The 21,959-nt window shown below is 25.1% G+C and overlaps 2 protein-coding genes across 3 annotated transcripts; one reads left to right on the forward strand and one right to left on the reverse strand.

The window, feature by feature from the left end:
* Positions 1-6,887: 6,887 nt before the first annotated feature.
* On the reverse strand, positions 6,888-12,006 carry LOC122502866 (18S rRNA aminocarboxypropyltransferase). Its single transcript, XM_043613172.1, has 5 exons — positions 11,883-12,006; positions 11,013-11,420; positions 10,409-10,575; positions 9,625-10,012; positions 6,888-7,352 (listed from the first exon to the last, which is right to left on the reverse strand). The coding sequence occupies exons 2-5, from the start codon at positions 11,131-11,133 to the stop codon at positions 7,225-7,227; spliced, it is 804 nt and encodes a 267-aa protein (XP_043469107.1). The 5' UTR covers positions 11,134-11,420; positions 11,883-12,006; the 3' UTR covers positions 6,888-7,224.
* On the forward strand, positions 11,985-21,959 carry LOC122502865 (uncharacterized protein DDB_G0286591). 2 transcript variants are annotated; one of them, XM_043613170.1, is made up of 5 exons: positions 11,985-12,121; positions 13,211-13,505; positions 14,449-14,747; positions 17,144-17,359; positions 19,844-21,959. In XM_043613170.1, exons 2-5 carry the CDS (start codon positions 13,264-13,266, stop codon positions 20,926-20,928), a joined length of 1,842 nt encoding a protein of 613 aa, XP_043469105.1. In that variant the 5' UTR covers positions 11,985-12,121; positions 13,211-13,263; the 3' UTR covers positions 20,929-21,959. The 2 variants fall into 2 exon arrangements, with proteins under 2 accessions (XP_043469105.1, XP_043469104.1); XM_043613169.1 differs by lacking the exon at positions 11,985-12,121 and adding an exon at positions 12,374-12,401.

Below are 21,959 nucleotides of genomic sequence, written 5' to 3' on the forward strand. Positions count from 1 at the left end.
AACACTTAGAAGAAAAACGTCAAAAAACAATTCACGAAGAATGTGTAGTAGAAAACATAGGCGATAATATAATCGAATATTCTCAAAATGAGAAAAAGAATTTAGAATATTATTCTACTTCGAAATCGAATTACATAATAGTTGGAAAATTCACGTTTGGAGATAGTGTATTTTCAACAACCAGCGAAATTCATATTACTTGCAAGCACTTAAAATCTCTTACAAACGATTCAGGTTGGATTGACGGGCAAATCATTGACTCTTATTCTGTGTGTAGAAAACAATTTTGGTCAGAAAATATTACTTACATTCCAACTGATAATACAAGTATATTTTTAGGGGATTTTTATAATAAAAGGAAGGATACCATTCACCCATTTTATAAAATGAATAAACCTCTGAATGATATCATTCTAATGCCTTACTTGTTCCTTGGACATTGGAGATTACTATTTGTTAATGTAAAACAATTGTTCATAACGTTAATAGATCCTTATATGCAAGGTAGTGATGAAGACAGAGTGGTAGAGGCATTTTATCAATTTATAAAAGTTTGCGACGTTAATTCTTCTTTTGGAAAATTTAAAAAAGGGAAATTTGAAGTAAAACAATACGTAAAAAGAAGACCATATCAACCAGTAAACGATGGGTCTAACTGTGGAGTTTACATCCAGTACTATTTGGATAGTATTGCAACTGACACAGAAATGGAAGAAAACTTCAACCCTCTTAAGTTTAGAAATAATGTTGCTAATCAGTTGATTATTTGTGCTGAAAAAGGACCACAAAATTGTGCTTATTGCGAATTTAAAGTTAAAGACAAAAAATGTATTGTCTGTGAAGAATGTAGTGTAAACGTTCACAAACAATGTGCGTATAAAGGAGAAATTAATTCTGATGATGAAGAAAACATTAACTATCGGCCAAATAAAAGAGTTAATAAAGATATCTTAGATAAATATAAATGTAAACTGTGCAGGCGTCAATCACAAAAAAATAAAAAATGAATCTTTGTATTTTAAGAAAAGAAAACAGTGTTTTATATGTAAATTGAACAAAAAAGTGTGCAAATAACAAATATAGTATGTAAATGAAAAAACAGAAATTTATTCTTTAATTTATTACAATTTTTAAAATATAAGACAATAAAGTATGTTTTTAATTGATTACAATGTTATTATTTTCCTTTAATAATTGCATGAATAAATTTATAAATAAAAAGTAATGTATGTTAAAAATTTAAGTTTATCATACAAAATTGCAATAACTTATTATTTACATTTAGATTTATTTTGCATAATAGTAACAAGAATCCAGCTAAAAAATTTCGATCGTAGTAAAAATTGTATTTTTTAAAAAATTTAATTGCATAAAGGGGGGGGGGCAAATGGGGCACTTCCCCTACTCTGATATGGATCAAATTTTTTTCTACCCTCTTAGTATAATGTAAATTGATATCATGGTAAACAATTTCGCGAATAGTAAAAGAAAACGTATTTTTGTAGAATTTTTATTAACTAGGGGGTTGCGTAATTAGGGTGGTTCCCCCACTCGGATAGGGTTAAACTATTTTTTCTAGATTCTTGGTGAGATTTAATTTAATTTTTAAGAAAAAATATTCCATGCGTAGCGAAAACGGTATTTTAAAATCATTTTTTTATTACTTGGGGGGAGGCTAATGGGGTGGTTCCTACACTCGGATTCGCGTCAATTTTTTTTGTAATCTTGTCTCAATGTAAAATCAGGGCTGCCACGCAACCTGGAAACCTGGGAAACCTGGAAATGTCAGGGAATTTTTATAAACCTTGAAAAAACCTGGAAAAGTCAGGGAACTTTGATTGGAATCCTGGAAAATTATTGTTTTCTAAAGTTATTGTACTTATTCTTGAAATCTAATTTTTCTTTAATTCAATTTTCTTAATTCAATTTTAAAAGAGTTGCCTTTACAATTTTTCTTCGCAATAATTCAATTATTTTCATAAATAATCAAAAAATTTATAGATTTACAATTATTTTCATAAATAATAAAAACTCATCGCAAAATTTCAAATATATTTAATACAATTTTAATGGAATTTCTCGAAAAATGTATAATTATTCTTAAAAATTTTATTCAAATTCATCAAAGAAATTCAATTCTTTTCAAAAGTAATAAAATTCTGCGCAGAAATTCAATTATGATCAAAAGTTTAAAAAATTTATCGTCAAAATTTCAATTATCTTTATAAATATTAAAATTTTTCTCCAAAATTCAATTATTTTCAAAAATGTTAATGAAATTCTTTTTAACAAATTCAATTTTTTTTCAAAAATTCTCCTCCAGTCAATATTTTTAAATATATCTACTATTTTAATAAAATTTTCCAAAAGAAATGAATTATTAAAAAAAATTTTTTTATAAATTTCTTCGCAATAATTCAATTATTTTCGAAAATATTCAATTTATTTTTACCGAGATTCAATTATTTTTATAAATATGTAATACAATTTTTTACAGGGATTCAATTATTATTTTCATAGATAATAAAACTCAATGCAGAATTTCAATTATTTTTGATACAATTTTAGTCGAATTCCTCGAAAAATGTAATTATTCTTAAAATTTTATTAAAATTCGTCAAAATAATGCAATTATTTAAAAATTTGTTAATAAAATTCTTTATGAGAATTCAATTATTCAATAAATTATTTATTTTGTATTAAAAATAATTAGGTATTTAAAAAAGAAATATTATTAAAAAATTCGTCTTAAGAATTCACTTATTTTTAAAAGTAATAAAATTCTTAGCAGAAATTCAATTATGGTCAAAAGTTTAAAAAAAGTTATAGTCAAAATTTCAATTATTTTTATAAATATTAAAATTTTTCTCTAAAATTCAATTATTTTTAAAAATTTTAATAAATTTCTTGGCAATATTTCAATTATTAAAAAAATTTTAACAAAATTCTTGACAAAATTTCAATTATTTTCAAAAACTTTTCTCAATTCAATGAAATTTTTTTACAGAGATTCAATTATTTTTAATACATTTTTAATCTAATTTCTCGAAAAATGAAATTATTCTTAAATTGTTGATAAAATTCTTTAAATGAGAGTTGAATTTTAAAAACCATTCAATTTTTCAATAAATTATTTTTTTGTATTTAACCCCTTAACTGTTTGAGGAAAATACAACATGATTGTCCCAAACTGCCCAGCGGAATGTGATACTTCTTCAAATAGTATAATATATTTAAATTATAACTAATTATTCAATTATTTTCTAAAATATCATTAATGACCCTTATAATTTCTTATAATATTGATATAAAGAAAAATATCTATCAATTTATATACAAATTATATTTATTTTGACTCATAGTGAACACGACCCACGGGTGGGTCGGAAACAGTTAAGGCCACACTTTTTCACGACCCACCCGTGGGTTGGAAACAGGCAACGGGTTAAATAATTGAATTGTCGTAGAATTTTCTAATAATAATTGATTGAAATATGAATTTCAGTTAAAACTTTAGATAATAATTGAGTTTTGAAAAGATTTCAAATTATAATCTTTGAATGTTTGAATTTTTCATACTTTTAACTTAAAATTGTGTAGATTTCATTTTTTTGTAAAAGTTGAATTGAATTTTTTTGAAGTTATTTCAAGTTTTTATTTTCTAATATATTATATTTGATTGAAGAATTTCCGAATACCTGAATAATCGATGAAATTTCGTAAAATTGAATATTGTAAACAAAAGGATTTGAAATTGTTGAAAGAAATTTTTCAGAAATTATTAATAATAATTAATTTACACTTTATAAAGAAGAATTTTAGTTAGAAATTGTGGAAAACAATAATTGAATTAAAATAATAAAAGTAATTTTGAATAAGTTACAGTAACAATATTCTTATAATACGTATAAAATGATGATTTTATCAGTCCCACATTTTTAATTATTATAAAACATATTTAATTTCAAAAAGGTTAGAATTAAAAATTTTGTAAAATATAAATGTAGTTTTAAAAACCTGGAAAAATTCCGTTTTTTAACCTGGAAAACCTGGAAAAGTCAGGGAATTTAAAATGAGTAAAAGCGTGGCAACCCTGAAAATGATTTACAAAAAGAAAATTTCGCGCGTTGCGGAAAATGTATTTTTTAATAATTCTTATTACATGGGGGAGGCGCAAATGGGGCGGTTCCACCACTCGGGTTGGGGTCAAATTTTTTTCTTGAAATCTTGGCTCAATGTAAAATGATTTCCAAACAGAAAATTTCGCGAGTTTCAGAAAAAGGAATTTTTAATACTTTTTATTACATGGGTGAGGCAAATGGGGTGGTTCCCCCACTCTGATTCGGGTCAAATTTTTTGTTTGTAATCTTGGCTCAATGGAAAATGATTTCAAAACAGAAAATTTCGCGAGTTTCAGAAAAAGGAATTTTTAATCATTTTTATTACATAGGGGGTGGTAAATGGGGCAGTTCCCCCACTCAGATTCGGGTCAAATTTTTTGTTTGTAATCTTGGCTCAATGGAAAATGATTTCCAAAAAGAAAATTTCGCGCGTGGCAGAAAATAAAATTTTAAATCATTTTTATTACATGGGGGGTGGTAAATGGGGCGGTTCCCCCACTCAGATTTGGGTCAAAAATTTTGTTTGTAATATTGGCTCAATGTAAAATGATTTCAAAAAAGAAAATCTCGCGCGTGGCAGAAAATATAATTTTTAATCATTTTTATTACATGGGGGGTGGTAAATGGGGCGGTTCCCCCACTCTGATTCGGGTCAAATTTTTTGTTTGTAATCTTGACTCAATGGAAAATGATTTCCAAAAAGAAAATTTCGCGCGTGGCAGAAAATAAAATTTTAAATCATTTTTATTACATGGGGGGTGGTAAATGGGGCGGTTCCCCCACTCAGATTGGGATCAAAATTTTTGTTTGTAATATTGGCTCAATGTAAAATGATTTCCAAGAAGAAAATTTCTCGCGTGGCAGAAAATATAATTTTTAATCATTTTTATTACATGGGGGGTGGTAAATGGGGCGGTTCCCCCACTCTGATTCGGGTCAAATTTTTTGTTTGTAATCTTGGCTCAATGGAAAATGATTTCAAAAAAGAAAATCTCGCGCGTGGCAGAAAATAAAATTTTTAATCATTTTTATTACATGGGGGGTGGTAAATGGGGCGGTTCCCCCACTCAGATTTGGGTCAAAAATTTTGTTTGTAATATTGGCTCAATGTAAAATGATTTCAAAAAAGAAAATCTCGCGCGTGGCAGAAAATAAAATTTTTAATCATTTTTATTACATGGGTGAGGCAAATGGGGTGGTTCCCCCACTCTGATTCGGGTCAAATTTTTTGTTTGTAATCTTGACTCAATGGAAAATGATTTCCAAAAAGAAAATTTCGCGCGTGGCAGAAAATAAAATTTTAAATCATTTTTATTACATGGGGGGTGGTAAATGGGGCGGTTCCCCCACTCAGATTGGGATCAAAATTTTGTTTGTAATATTGGCTCAATGTAAAATGATTTCAAAAAAGAAAATCTCGCGCGTGGCAGAAAATATAATTTTTAATCATTTTTATTACATGGGGGGTGGTAAATGGGGCGGTTCCCCCACTCTGATTCGGGTCAAATTTTTTGTTTGTAATCTTGGCTCAATGGAAAATGATTTCAAAAAAGAAAATCTCGCGCGTGGCAGAAAATAAAATTTTTAATCATTTTTATTACATGGGGGGTGGTAAATGGGGCGGTTCCCCCACTCAGATTTGGGTCAAAAATTTTGTTTGTAATATTGGCTCAATGTAAAATGATTTCAAAAAAGAAAATCTCGCGCGTGGCAGAAAATAAAATTTTTAATCATTTTTATTACATGGGGGGTGGTAAATGGGGCGGTTCCCCCACTCTGATTCGGGTCAAATTTTTTGTTTGTAATCTTGACTCAATGGAAAATGATTTCCAAAAAGAAAATTTCACGCGTGGCAGAAAATAAAATTTTAAATCATTTTTATTACATGGGGGGTGGCAAATGGGGCGGTTCCCCCACTCAGATTGGGATCAAAATTTTTGTTTGTAATATTGGCTCAATGTAAAATGATTTCCAAGAAGAAAATTTCTCGCGTAGCAGAAAATATAATTTTTAATCATTTTTATTACATGGGGGGTGGTAAATGGGGCGGTTCCCCCACTCAGATTTGGGTCAAAAATTTTGTTTGTAATCTTGGCTCAATAGAAAATGATTTCAAAAAAGAAAATCTCGCGCGTGGCAGAAAATAAAATTTTTAATCATTTTTATTACATGGCGGGTGGTAAATGGGGCGGTTCCCCCACTCAGATTTGGGTCAAAAATTTTGTTTGTAATATTGGCTCAATGGAAAATGATTTCCAAAAAGAAAATTTCGCGCGTGGCAGAAAATAAAATTTTAAATCATTTTTATTACATGGGGGGTGGTAAATGGGGCGGTTCCCCCACTCTGATTCGGGTCAAATTTTTTGTTTGTAATCTTGACTCAATGGAAAATGATTTCCAAAAAGAAAATTTCGCGCGTGGCAGAAAATAAAATTTTAAATCATTTTTATTACATGGGGGGTGGCAAATGGGGCGGTTCCCCCACTCAGATTGGGATCAAAATTTTTGTTTGTAATATTGGCTCAATGTAAAATGATTTCCAAGAAGAAAATTTCTCGCGTGGCAGAAAAAATAATTTTTAATCATTTTTATTACATGGGGGGTGGTAAATGGGGCGGTTCCCCCACTCTGATTCGGGTCAAAATTTTTGTTTGTAATATTGGCTCAATGTAAAATGATTTCCAAGAAGAAAATTTCGCGCGTGGCAGAAAATATAATTTTTAATAATTTTTATTACATGGGGGGTGGTAAATGGGGCGGTTCCCCCACTCAGATTTGGGTCAAATTTTTTGTTTGTAATCTTGGCTCAATGGAAAATGATTTCAAAAAAGAAAATCTCGCGCGTGGCAGAAAATAAAATTTTAAATCATTTTTATTACATGGGGGGTGGTAAATGGGGCGGTTCCCCCACTCAGATTAGGATCAAAATTTTTGTTTGTAATATTGGCTGAATGTAAAATGATTTCCAAAAAGAAAATTTCGCGCGTTGCAGAAAACGGCATTTTTAAATAATTTTTATTACATATTAACTTTTTATACTTTTATTTTTTTTAAATTCGTTGATCGTAAACGTTGTGAACTTCACCTACCTTTTCATTTTTCATTATTTATCAGATATACTAACAGCATCTATTTTCAAATCTGGCGAATTTTCTTCTTTGGTGTCAGTAATCTTTTCCTCTTCTTCGTCCTCGGATTCACTGCTTTCGGAGGGTGGAAAATCTGGCATTGCTGAAAAATATAAATCACTATTTTAGAATCATCGCATAATTATTATCTTCGTACAATAGGAAATTTATTCTTTTTTACTTCTTTCTTTCCCTTCTCTTAATAAAAAGACTGTGAACTATTAATTATTAATTAACTATTAAAAATAAATAAAAGACTACGAATCGTAAGATTAAATAAACAAAACTCGTTAGTGAAGTTCAAAATATAATCAACGATTTTGAAGAAAAATTTCAATTTTCATTTCTCAGATCTTTCATCAATTTTTTAATCCAATTATTAAAAACTTCAATAATTTTGTTAGAAATAAATATTTAAAATACTTGTTATTTATTTCTTCACTAAAACTAAAAATTTTTTAATTTTCCAAAACTTAATTATTTTCTAAATTTTCTACCAAAACTTATTATCTAATTCAAATATTTTGAATAGTTTGCCGAAAGTTCTTACAAAAATTCAATTCATTATAAAAATTATAATACAAAAATTTAAACAATCAGTTTTTTAAATAAACACAACTTTTCGATAATAATTGACTTTCTTAAAAAAAATTTTGGTTAATTTAAAAATTACACTGAAAAAAATTTATTTGATTCAAATAATCGATTAATTGACTATTATCAATTAAATATCTACTCGAAACAAAAAATATTTATTGGAGTCAATTAAATGGTATTTAAACTAATAATTTCAGTATTTGAAGCAAATACCATTTAATTGACCTCAATAAATATTATTTGATTCAATTAAATATTTAATTGATAATAGTCAATTATACTAAAAAATTTTTAAATTGTTTTATTTCTCTAACATTTGAATAAAAAATTATAAAAAAATTTTTAAAAACTTTAATGTAAATATTTTTTATAGATTCTTGAATTTTATTTATTAATAATAATAAATAATTTTATTTGAAAATTATAAATGAAAACCTATGAAAAATAAACAAATATTTTAATTTTAAAAAATTATATAAAAAAAAAAAATTCAAAAAATTACTTTCTTAAAAAACATTTTTAAAATAATTTTTTGAAACTAATTTTTATTCGAATATTTTTCATTAAATTTTTTAAGAATTAAGAATTTCAAGATTTTAAAAATCTACAATTAAAATTCATCAATATTCTTTGAGAATTCAATAAATTAAATGCAGAAATTCGTTTTTCTTTTATAAAGATTACATAAAATTCTTCATAGGTAGGTACTTAAAAAATATTTATTACGGTAAATTTTTAAAAATACTAAAAATAATTAATTTTTAAAAATAATATTGAAAAAAATGTTAAAATCAATTCTTTAAAAATAATTTTAAATAATTATTGAAACATAATTTCCATACACTTGAAATTTAGTAAAACATTTTTGAAAATAACTGAATTTTTCATAGAATTTTTGAAAAACACTTAAAAAATAAACAAGTTTTTTAAAAATTTTAATTACAAATAAATTTGGATATGATTGATTTCTCCAAAATTTTAATAATAATTCTAAAAAATTAGATTTTTCAAAAAAAATGTTAATGTCATTTTTTGTAGCAATGTGAATTTTCAAAAATATGTAATTAAAAATATTAACAAAACTTGAATTTAAAAAAATTATGAAAAAATACCAAGAATTTCTTTATTAAAAAATAATTTAATATAATTATTTATGCTAATTGTTATTGATTTTCGTTTTAAAATTCTCATTTGATAATTTTCCACATTAAAATTATTGAGAGTTTAATTTTTTTCAAAATTTGCAGTTAGAATTCTTCAAAATGTGATTTTCAATAAAAGTTTTCCAAATTTCAATTATTTAAAAATTTTCTAAATCGTCTATTTCAAAAATTTAATACCTAATCTTTAAAAAAATATAAATTTTAAATGATTTTATTGTATTTATTTTTCATCCTACAAAAATCGAAATAAGTTGCAATTTATTTGTTATGTGATAAAAATGTAAAAAGAAAGTTTTTAAACAAAAAATAATCACTAAAAATATTCTTATTCTTGAAATTATTAACTATAATCGTTGTGAAGTTTACCTACTTATAGAAACATTAATTTTTTCTAACCTTTGCAATTTTAAATTAAATTAAATACTTAAATAAGTAAATAAATGAATAAATAAGTGAATAAATAAATTGAATAAGTAGATGAATAAATAAATAAATAAGTAAATAAATGAATAAATAAGTGAATAAATAAATTGAATAAGTATATGAATAAATAAATAAGTAAATAGATTAATTAACAATATGGAAAGAATAATAATTATAAAAATACAAATTTACCAAGTCGATCAATTTTCTCCTGTCGTGCATCAGCGAGAAATTTATCCTGAACTTCAATTATTTCCTCGACACTCGTGCATTTAGCGTATTTTTCAAGCAATTCGGCATTCAATTCAAGAAACGAGTGTCCCCAGGAAAATTTATTGAGATAAAATTCAGCCTCCGTGGAAAAGCCAGTTATAATTAAAGTCGCAGCTATTGCCTCAACGCAACTTAATTGACACGGTTTTCCATAATTTATAGGATTCGCCGCAACCAAAAACGGCAATAATCTCGGATTTGGCGTTTTCATTCGAGAGAACGGCGTGTCTTCCAATCGTGCCCAACTGCAATCAACAACTGCACAACCATGTTCCTCGACAATTTCTCTATCCATCGGACTCACACACTGCAAAAGAAAAAAGAAACTGATGAAAACAAATTTTACGTGTTTATTCTGTTTATTTACAATTTTTCTAACTTTATCCAAAAACAGCGTAAAAAAGTTTATAAGACAAAAATCGTTGATTATAAAGATTATAAATTTCACCAACGTAAAATCAATAAATTAATACTGTTCCCCGTATTATATTAAATTTCAATTTTTTTGAGAATCAAAAAATATAATTCTCTCACGATCTTTTATTATGTTCTTTAAACAAAATTTGAATTTATGATTAGATTTAGTTTAATCCAATGAATATAATTGAATAAATAATAATAATAATAATTCAATAAATAAAAAAAAAATCTTTAAAACGCTAGAGTATTAAAATAGCGTATTTCAAAAAGAAAATAAAAATACTTTTTTTCCAACTGGTGTCAGGACAATTCCTGCGAAACGTGCTCCAAGTCGTAATGTTTTCACTAAACCGTGTCTCGCCAATTTTCTGCCAGAACATTTTTTCGGATCACAGTGTTCCAAGTCCCACATGGCCACAGGAAAAGAAATAGTCGATTCTTCTTCGGATTCTGCAATTAAATTTGAATGAATTAATTAAAAGCCTCTTTTCTTTTTGCCTAAAATAAAAATTTAGGAAATGATAGCAAATATAAAGAAAAAAGAATACATTTTTAGGTTATGTCACAAATGATGTCAAATTATGTCAATAAATTTCAATTCTAAAGCAATTGCACAAATACCAATTAAGTAAATTAAATAAAAAGGATAAAAACTTAAAAAATAATATAAAGAAAAGGAAGAATACATTTTTAGGTTATGTCAAAAACGATGATGGCAAACATGACAAATAACCCAAATAATGTCAAAAAGGTCAACAAAATTTCAATATAAAGCGTGAAATAACAAAAGTAAAATAAATAACAATTTATTAACAATAAATAACATCAGAATATGAAATAATTTTGAATAAAATTAATTCGCTTTCACAATTATTATCAAAACTAACCTGATCCATCTTCCCTGTCAGATCTGTCTTGTTCCTGACGATATCTCTCCTCTTTGCCAACAACTTGTCTTTTTCTCCTCTCAGCAACTCGATTCCTTAATTTCTTTCCTTTTCCCGACATTCTTCAAGGTGTTCAACAGCGTTCAATTAACTATACACGATTTTTAACCTTCTGCAAAGGCACTTGTCACTTGTCACACGCACACGCACATGTATTGTTAGAAAAACATTTGACCAACCCTTTCTATTTTGAAGGTTATGTTCTCTGGTTCAGAGTCTGTGTCAGGGGAGTACTTTGGACCAAAAGATTTATTCTTTTTATCTCACATGGAAATTTTTACCCAATTTTTTTTCTTGCTTATTTTTCAACAAATAATTCTTTCAATTTACTAATTTTTTACTGTAAGTCTGTAAATTAAATTAAATTCTTCAGTCTTATTTATTTTGGTAAAAATTTTTACCAAAATTGAAAAAATATTTTTAATAAAGTTTTTTTAAAATAAATTTTCGACTATTAATAATAATAATAATATTTAAAATTTTGCGCTTTATGTCCTTTTTTTAAAAAGTAAAAAAGTGAAATAATTCCAGTAATAAATTAACGAGTGGAAAATATTCATACAGATAAAATTTATTTTACGATTTTTTAAAAGCAATAAACCAAGAAAAAAAAATTCGCAATTTTCTTGCAAAAATGTCAAAAAAAGGGAAAAAGTGATAAAATTATTTTCAAAAGAAAGGAATAAAACTTGAAAAATACAACATTGAGAAATTTTAGTGTGCCAATTACATAATTAAAAAAAGAAACTAGTTTAATGAGAGAAAAAAAAACACTATACGACTCTATTATTTTATAATTGTGTACAGCACTGGATATTCGTGGCACTAGTCGGTGTGTATCTTGCACACATGTATTATGTCACAGATGAGCAAACACGTCGCAAACAGAAATGCAGGGACCGCATTAACAAGTGGCTGCTTCTCAATAGCCTCAACAACTCGAATCGTTTTAGTCGTAAAAACATTTTACCACAATGCACAACAAACTGTTTTAACACCCGATAAAGAATAAAGGTCATAATAGTGTAATTTTCATCGGGAGAAAAAAGGTGAGTGAGTGTTTTTGAATCTAAACTCGAGTATAATGATGAAACTTGTCAAACTATCACATTACACATTTAGCTATTTAATGTGATCCAAAAGCATGTATCACTCTCTGCTTTTTTATCAACTGTATATTTTTTAAAGATTTTCTTTTTAATTTATCCATTTCTTTAAACACGACAATTTTTTTATTTTTTTTTTTATTCAATTAATTTATTTTCCTACAGTAAAAAAAAATTAAACACAAAATTTTTATTGTCAAGCTGGTCGAAATGGATCCATCAGGTACATTTTTAGATTTTAGAACTATAGAGCATGCTATTTAAATAATATAGTGTGTCTTAAAATCAAATACACTTTGTGTAATATTCAAAATCATATTCGCCAGATATTTCTCCTTCTGACCGAGTAATAGTTTATCAAAAAATATATTGTAATTAATTCATCGAAATTATTATTCTTGGTTATACTCGAAAGAATTTGAATAAATTTAAAAAATTAGAATAGAGCTTGAAAAAATAGTTTCTAAAAATTCCCAACTTTCTGTATTTATTATTATTATCATCATCGTCAAGATTATCATTTTATTATCGTCATCATTAAATATTGACAGAAAAAAAAACTTATTTCAATTTGCTATAGAGTTGTCGATTCGGAAAAATATGCTACCATCTTAAGAGGAATCTTGCTCTGACCATAAGTTGCAAACTAAAGTTCTCAATTTCAAGGATAACCCAAAATTGTTTTTTTCTCCATGACCTAAAAATATCAAAACATTTAATTTCGAAAAATCGCAAAATGTTCGATTTTCAAAAACTAGAGATTTTATTTTTGAAAATCAAAAATTTAATTTTTACTTCTTTTTTTTTGAGAAATTAAATTAACATTTAGCATTCAAAAGGCAAAAATACGAAAAATGGAAACAGTAATCAAAAATATTTTTGACAAAGAAGGAGAAAAGTAGGCAAAATAATTATTACTTAGAAAATTTAAGAAGTAGAATGAGAATTGCTAGGATAATTAATTTTTGTAATTTAAAAAGAAAAAACTCCTTTTTTTATCGAATTTAATTTAATAATACCTTTTTTTCACAGATAGAAAAGAAACAATAATAAAAGTGAGAACGTGGTTACGAGGAATTTGGGAAATGCGACGTCGTACTGGCCCAGTGCAACAATGGGTCGATTCTATTCCTTCACCCACAACATCATCGCCTTCTAAATTAATCGAAGCAAAGGATATCAGTAACACTTCAACGCCATCGGTACTTTGTGTATTGTCAAAGGAATTAACTAAGCAAACAGAAGAATTAAAGCAAACAACCATGACAGCATCGACTCCAATAGCGGTTCCTAATTCACCAGCGACAACATTATCCGCACCATCCAAGTAAAAAAGAAATAAAATTATTTTTAAAAAATTTTTTTAAATTTTAAATAAATTTTCAATAAACTTCTTCGTAAAAATTCAATTATTTTCATAAATAATGAAATTTTTCGCTGAAATTTAATTATTTTCATAAATAATACACTTTTTTGCTGCAATTAAATTATTTTCCACAAACAATAGAATTTTTCGCTGAAATTAAAATTTTTTTCAATATCCATACTATTTTAATAAATAATAAAATTTTTCAAAAAGAATTCAATTATTTAAAAAAATGTTAAATAAACTTCTTCGCAAAAATTCAATTATTTGCATAAATACTAAATAGGGAAAAAAAATAAGAAAAAAAATTTAAAAATTTTTGAAAGAAATCAATATTTAAAATATTTTAATAAAACTCTCGAAATAAATCAATTATTTTATTCATTTAAAATTTTAGTAAATTTATTCAGAAGAACATTATTATATCAATAAATAATAAAATTCATCACGAGAATTCAATTATTTTGAATACAATTTTAATTAAATTCCTCGAATTCAATTATTTTTAATTCAATTATGTTTAAAAATTTTAATAAAATACTTGGAAAGAAATTTACTTATTTTCAAAAATTCTAATAAAATGTTTCACTAAAATTCAATGATTTTTAAAATTTATAATAAAAAGTTTTCGAGAAAAATTTATTTTAATAAAATTTAATTTGATAAGAATTCAACTTTAGAAATCTTCCGTAATTCTATGAATTATTTATTTTTGTATTTAAATAATTGAGACGATGAACAATAAATAATAATTAATAACAACAAAAGGGTAAAATAATAATAAAAAATTAAAAAACAGTAATGAAAAACTAATATTAAGATAATTAAAATTGTAATAATATCTAAATATTTAATAACAATTTTTAATAAAGAATAATATAAACGATAAAATGAAAATTTTCAGTCCATTCCCTCAACATCGATTGATACGCGATCCCAGTCTACAATCGGACAGCAGTCACTGCAGCAGTGTCGAAAGTTTTCTAGAGCAACGAAAAGCAGATCCAGAAGCTGTATTGTTAAATTTAGGATTCGGTGGCTATCCAAGTAGTCCCCAAGAAAATGGTCCACTCTCGAGAATACCAAAACGATTTCTACAACCATCAAAATTAAAAGGAATTGCAATCAACGATTTTATGAAGCAACAACAAGAAACAAATGAATCTCTCGACACTGCATCCCTTGGTTATCGAGGCCTAACAGGTGCGATTTCAAATTATCCGAAATTTTCCCATAAGATCATAAAAATATCGAAGAATTTTGTTTTTTTCAATATTCGATTTCCCTAAATTCAAATGTTCAAATGAGCGAAATTTATTTTTCTTTCAACTATTTTTTAAACTTTACTAAGAAATATTTTTATTACAAAAAATCGTCTAATAGACTGCAAAATAAAAATTTTTCAGTTTATTAGACGATTTATTTTAATAGCGAAAATAATTAACAGTAATCGAAAATTGCATTTTATTAGACGATTATTTTCTGTATTAAAAATTTAATTCTTAACAATCGTCTAATAAATAAATTTCTTATAAATTATTTTCGATATTAAAAAAAATTAATTCTTAACTATAGTTAAGAATTAATTTAATTATATTTAAAAAAAAACTTTTTTCGAAAATAAACGTCTAATAAAATCCAATGTTTCATTATTAATTAATAATTCTTAACTACAGTCAAGAATTAATTTCTTTAATATCGAAAATAATAAATAATAATCGAAAAATTCATTTTATTAGACGATTATTTTCGATATTAAAAATTTAATTCTCAACAATCGGCTAATAAATTATTTTCGATATTAAAAAAATTAATTCTTGACTATAGTTAAGAATTAATTTAATTACTTTTTAGTATTTTTTTTTAAAGATAAACGTCTAATAAAATGCAATTTTTGATTATTAATTAATAATTCTTAACTATAGTCAAGAATTAATTTTTGTAATATCAAAAATAATAAATAATAATCAAAAATTTCATTTTATTAGACGATTATTTTTCACATGAAAAAAATGTATTAGAAATTTATTTATCAAACAATTATTTTCGATATTAAAAAATTTAATTCTTAACAATCGTCTAAAAAATAAATTTCTAATAAATTAGTTTTCTTATTGAAAAAATTAATCCTTGACTATAGTTGAGAATCAATTAATAATAAAAAATTGCATTTTATTAGACGTTTATTATCAAAAATAAAATTTTTTAAAGTAATTAAATCAATTCTTAACTATAGTTAAGAATTAATTTTTTTAATATCAAAATTAATCGTTTAATAAAATGAAAAATTAAATGTAGTAATAAAAATATCATTCTTCATTTGAACGATAAAAACTTTTGGAACATAATATCCGCAAAGTTTGCAATAACCTATTGTACAAAAATTATCTTCCAAAAGAAAAAGAAAAATTAAAAAAAACGTATTTTACAATATTTTACTATTGTCATAAATGTTCTAAAAGAACAAAAAACGCTTTTTTTCAAAAATTACAACAGAAAGCGAAATAATCCTAATTTTATATAGGAAACGATGACAAAATAAGTGTGTCATCACACACTAGACGACGTCGACATTCAGGACCTATTAATTTTGTAAGTTTTGTAGAAATGAGTGTCGTGAAAGTATATATAAAATTTTTGTCTTATTTCTATATTAGAAAACTTTATATTTTCTTTTCCAAAAAGAAACATTTTTGTCAAATATTAGTACATCTTTTTTTTGCGCTTTATTGGCTTGTTTATATGCCAAGGCACGCGCAAGATAAGTTTCAATTTTTTTTCTGCTTTATTCACAGACACTTTTTTAAGTTAGGTAATTACTGTGTGAATATATACATTTGATGCAACACCAAAATTACACATTCAATGTTTTTGATCGAGAATTCTCGTTACGTTTATTTAGCACGTATTTAATTACTTATTTCCTCTCTTTTTCTTTCTTTTATTTCTCACGAAAGATGAACGAATATTATTTATTCTTTTCATGGTGATTTTTTTATCCTTTCAATTTATTTTGCAAAATAAAATAATTATTTTTTTAATTGTAAAGTTCCCGTTTCTAATTAATGATTGACAGTAATTTTTGAAAAAATATTTTTCTTTCATTTGAAAGTTCTAAATTTTCTGAAAACTTAAAAATTTTCTAGAAAAATATTTTTTTTTCTAAATCGTTAATTATAAACGTAATGAACTTCGGCAAAGTAATTATTCTCTAATTCACTTTTACAAATTATAATTATCATTTTTTTAAAAATAAGACAGTAAAAAGAAAATCAAATTTTCCAACTTTCGAGAAAAATTCGAGACGTATTCTAAAATGCGATTTTCTTTTTACAATTATTTTTAATGTTATTTTGCTTGCAAAATATTCTTTTACTAAGTGGGCATGCTATTTTTATCAATGTTTCAGTAGGTATAGTAATTTTGGAAATTTCCGTAATAATGCAATTAAATTTTGAATACTTCAAACAGAACAGGAGTAGAATGTAAAATATAAAAATATAAAAAATAAAAAAATAAAAAAATAACTGAAATTATACTATAAACCAAATGGGAAAATTTCCATATTTTCCAAATAATGCAAATATTTCTTTTTCAAGGTTCACCATATGTAGCTCCTTCGGAAATAGTCCAAAAAATTATGGAACGATTACGAGAGCACGAAAGTCAAGAAATTGAAACACATTCCTACAATGTCGGTATTGAACAAAATATACAAGAAGGAAGACTTTCTGTTTTATCTCCAGATAACAGACAATTTTTGGATCAGCCGCGTGCGAAAAGTCCCGATATGCGCAACAAACGGATGATTATAGGTTCGTTATTGCATTTATCTTTTTTCGATTCAATTCAAATTAAATTCAATTCAATTCAATTCAATTCCCTTGCTTTTCAGATAAAATTTTACCTTTTTCCCTGACTCTAATAAAATATTCTGATTCACTCTAACAATGATTAAATACTCAAAAAAATTCTCTAATACAAATTTAGTAATTTCTTTAATTGTAAAATTATTCGAAAACATCAATAACTTCTTCTCTAAATAAATATTTAATCATTATTATTTTTCCATTGGAACTAAGATGTTCAAAAATTTTTAATTTAAACTTTTTTGAAATTCAAAAACTGCGGGAATTATTATAAAACATGAAGAAATCAATCACTCCGAGTCTTCGACTCAGAGTAATAGCTTTCTTCATGTTTTATAATAATTAAAAATGACCGTATGATAAAATCATTATTTTATATTATAAAAGAATATTTTTACTTTAACTTTGTCAAAATTATTTCCATCATTTCAATTCATTTCAATTTTCTAGAATTTGTAACTACAATTCTTCTTTAATTCAATTATTTTTGATAATTATTGAAAAAGTTCTTTTTTCAAATCCATTTGTTTGTAAGCTTCAATTGTACAAAATTCCAATTATTCGTACATAAATTCTTCAATTTTAATTCAATTTTAATAAAAATTCTTTTCCAAAATTCAATTACTTTCATAAATATCAATATTCAACACAAGAATTTAATTCTTTAGAAAAATAATAAAATATTTTGAAGAAATTAAACTATTTTCAAAATTTTTTAAAAATTCTCGTCAAGAATCAAATTATTTTTATAAATAGATAGCGAAATTCTTCTTAAGAATTAAATTATTGTCAACAATTTTTAATAAAATTCTTGGCAAAATTTCAGTTATTTAAACAAAATTTAATAAAATTCTTCATATGAACCCAATTATTTATATAAATTATTATTTAAATTCTTCTCAGTAATTCAATCATTTTTAAAAATTTTAATAAAATTATTCAAAAAGTTCTAAAATCGAATATTCTTATCAAATTCAATGTTATCAAAATAAATTTTTTTCGAAAACTATTTATTAAAAATTTTAAAAATCATTGAATTTCAGTGAAACATTTAGTTAAATTTCTTTTAAAAAATTAAATATTTCCAAAAGTTGTTAATAAAATTCTTCGTAAAAATGAAATTTCAAGTTTTTATTTTCTAATATATAAAAAAAATTTTTTATTAATTAAAATCTTACTAAAATTTATTATATAAAAGAATTTTATAACAATTTTTGAAAATAATTGAAAACTTTTTGAAGAATTTTATTAAAATTTTTAAAAAATAATTAATTTCCTGAGAAGAATGTAAATAAATGAACTCATGCGAAGAATTTTATTAAATTTTGTTTAAATAACTGAAATTTTGCCAAGAATTTGATTAAAATTTTTGACAATAATTAAATACTTCGGAAGAATGTCGCTGTTTATGTATTTATAAAAATAATTTGATTCTTGTCGAGTACTTTAAAAAAAATTTGAAAATAGTTTAATTTCTTCAAAGTATTTTATTATTTTTCTAAAGAATTGAATTCTTGTAATGAATATTGATATTTATCAAAGTAATTGAATTTTGCAACGAATTTTATTAAAATACCTTAAAATAATTGAATTTTCGGGAATAATTTTGTTATTTATCAAGATAATTGAATTCTTTGGCAGAATTACTTAAAATTTTTTGAAAATAATTGATTGTCTGCGACGAATTAAAAGTTATTTATGAAAATAATTGGATTTTGGAAAAAATTTTTATTAGAATTTCTTAAAATAATTGATTTTATGGGAAAAAATTTGTTGTTTATCAAGATAATTGAATTCTTTTGCAGAATTACTTTAAAAATTTTTGAAAATAATTGATTTTCTACGACGAATTAAAAGTTATTCATGAAAATAATTGGATTTTGGAAAAAATTTTTATTAAAATTCCTTAAAATACTTGATTTTATGGGAAAAATTTTGTAGTTTATCAAGATAATTGAATTCTTTTGCAGAATTACGTAGAAAAATTTTGAAAATAATTGATTTTCTGCGACGAATTAAAAGTTATTTATTAAAATAATTGAATTATTGCAAATAATTTTATTATTTTATTGAATAATTAAATGTTTCTTAAAATTAAATTTTTTCGTCAAATTTTAATAAAGTTTTGAAAATTAATTGCATTTTATGAAAATTTCAAAATTTTTTTTTATTAATTAAATCTTTTGATAAATTTTATGAAAAATAGTAAATATTGAAAATTATTGAATCGCGAAAAACTTTTAAAAATAATTGGATTTTGCAAAGAATTTTATTTAAATTCCTAAAAATAATTGAATTTCTGTGAAAATTTTGTTATTTATTGAGATAATTGCGTTAAAACTTTCGAAATAATTAAATAATACTTACAAAAAAGAAAAAAAAAGAAAACAAAAAAAGAAATAATTTTCCCATTTCTTTCTGTTACCACAGGACAAAGATCATTCGCCTTCGGCTGTGATGGAGACTTAATAGAAATCGACTCAAAACCATCAAAAATCAACTCCTCAAATCCCGCAGATGTGATAAAATCAGACGATCCAAAAAATCAACTAGACAATCAAAATATCAATAAAATAATAAAACCCCAAAATAGACGATATTCTCTCAACGACAATTCCCACCATCAAGCATCCAGTTCGGATATAAATCTCGACGACAAAAATATTTTCAATGCAAAAAAACTATTTACAACCGAGCACAAGGAATTGAAAACCGAAAACAAAAAGCAACAATCAATTATCGATGACAATCATAATTTACCAAACGTTTCACGACAATTAAGCGAATGTCTACCGGAATTCCAAAACAGATCAATGACCTTCGAAGAGGGTAGAAGGTCCAGTGGTGGTACGACATTTTCCGATGGCAGTGGCGACACAGTAATACCAAATCGAAAACGAAGTCTAAAGCGACAGGCGAAAATACGCGACGAATTCGAATCATTCGACTCGAATGCAACAATTGAAAACGACGAATATCCCGATTCTGTAGATTTAAATACAGAAGCAATCGTGAAAAGTCGCCAAAATCCGTTGCAATTGGTAACGAATATAAGAGATCGAGTGTGTGAAAAAGTTTCCGAAATGGAGGAAACTCTAAATATGGATTTAGAAGATGTTTGCGAATCCGAAAGTGATACTAATTCGAGAGCATCCGATGATGATAATAATTATGTGGAAGATGATAATGATAAAGATGGCAATGATAACGATAATGATAATGATGATAATAATACAAAAAAATGCGAGGAAGCAACCGGTGATAGTCAATGTTGCTCGGAAAATCATCAACTCTGCTGTCAAAGTGATAAACTCGGTCAAATTTGCAAGCACGACGCGAATCACACCGGTTGTTGTTATCACGAGAGTAGCGAAAGATGTTGGCGAAAAATGGAGAAAATAATGGAGAAAAATAAGAAACTCGAAAAAATGGTTGTCAAAAGTAAACGAGGAATTGTTGAGATTCGAGAAATGTTAAGTAGTGTCCTTTCGGTTAGAATGGAACCTGGTTTTTAAATTTATCTCTTTATTGAGATGCTGCGCTGAAGGAAAAATCTATTCGATTCAAATAGATTAGTTAATTATTAGATTAATTAGATTTGCTTATTATCAGACAAATATTTACTCGAATCAAATAATTTTGATTTCAATCGATTAAACAGTACTAAAATCATTAGATGAAGCTGAAGATCGCGACGTTTTGAAAAACATGAGGCGAACTACAAAAAAAATAAATTTTTAAGCCAATAACTTTGGTTTCAAAATTTATTTTTTTTTTTTGTTTCCTAAAAACTAAATAATTTCTTCAAAATTTGTTGAACGAAAATTGACAATAAATTAATTAGAAGACAATTTCTAAAATTTTTGTTTTTAAAAAACGTTGCATACTATGGTTCTTATCCTAAAAATTGTTTTATTATTTTCGATATCGTGACAAAAATATTTGTCGACTCTCAGCGTCGATGCCAAATTCAAGGACGTGATTTCAATTAAATTATTTAATTAAAATTGTTTAATAGAAATTATTTGAATCAAGTAAATACTAATTTTGATAATACTAACCGGTTATTTGAATCAAATAAATTTTCGCCTACTCAGTGTGATAATTTGCATTTGGTCACAGGGTATTTAGAAAACCTTAATAAGAAAATTTCACTCATAAATCAAAGATATATTACCTCGTTGATTATTTTTAAATTTATCTACAGATAACAACATTTTTCAAAAAAATGTTATAAATAATATTAATATAACATTTTTTAAAAAAATGTTACAGTTACATTATATTGATATAACATTTAAATATTATTTTCCCATGTAATGGGAAAGTAAAAAAATGTTATAATTATATTTTATTAATCACACCCTAGGTGAACTATGGTCAAGCACAGTAAACATATTTATGACGCTTAAAAAAAGTGTGTACGGTCCATTTTTATAATAAGTAAATAATTAAGTTATAAGTTTATTATTAGAAGAGTTATTGAAAGTTTATAAAAGTTGAGGGAAAATTTAAAGAAAGTTATAGAATTGAAAAATTTTAAAAG

This window comes from Leptopilina heterotoma, unplaced genomic scaffold (genome assembly GCF_015476425.1).
Source record: "Leptopilina heterotoma isolate Lh14 unplaced genomic scaffold, ASM1547642v1 Lhet_24, whole genome shotgun sequence".
In the NCBI taxonomy this organism is placed as follows: Eukaryota; Metazoa; Arthropoda; class Insecta; order Hymenoptera; family Figitidae; genus Leptopilina; species Leptopilina heterotoma.

Coding starts and splice junctions, on each gene's coding strand:
- LOC122502866 (XM_043613172.1), bottom strand. CDS start 11,133: ATGTCGGGAAAAGGAAAGAAATTAAGGAATCGAGTTGCTGAGAGGAGA. Junction 10,576..11,012: donor TGACAGGGAAGATGGATCAG/GTTAGTTTTGAT, acceptor ATTTAATTGCAG/AATCCGAAGAAGAATCGACT. Junction 7,353..9,624: donor GGAGAAAATTGATCGACTTG/GTAAATTTGTAT, acceptor TATATTTTTCAG/CAATGCCAGATTTTCCACCC.
- LOC122502865 (XM_043613169.1), top strand. Junction 14,748..17,143: donor TGGTTATCGAGGCCTAACAG/GTGCGATTTCAA, acceptor TTCTTTTTCAAG/GTTCACCATATGTAGCTCCT. Junction 17,360..19,843: donor CAACAAACGGATGATTATAG/GTTCGTTATTGC, acceptor CTGTTACCACAG/GACAAAGATCATTCGCCTTC.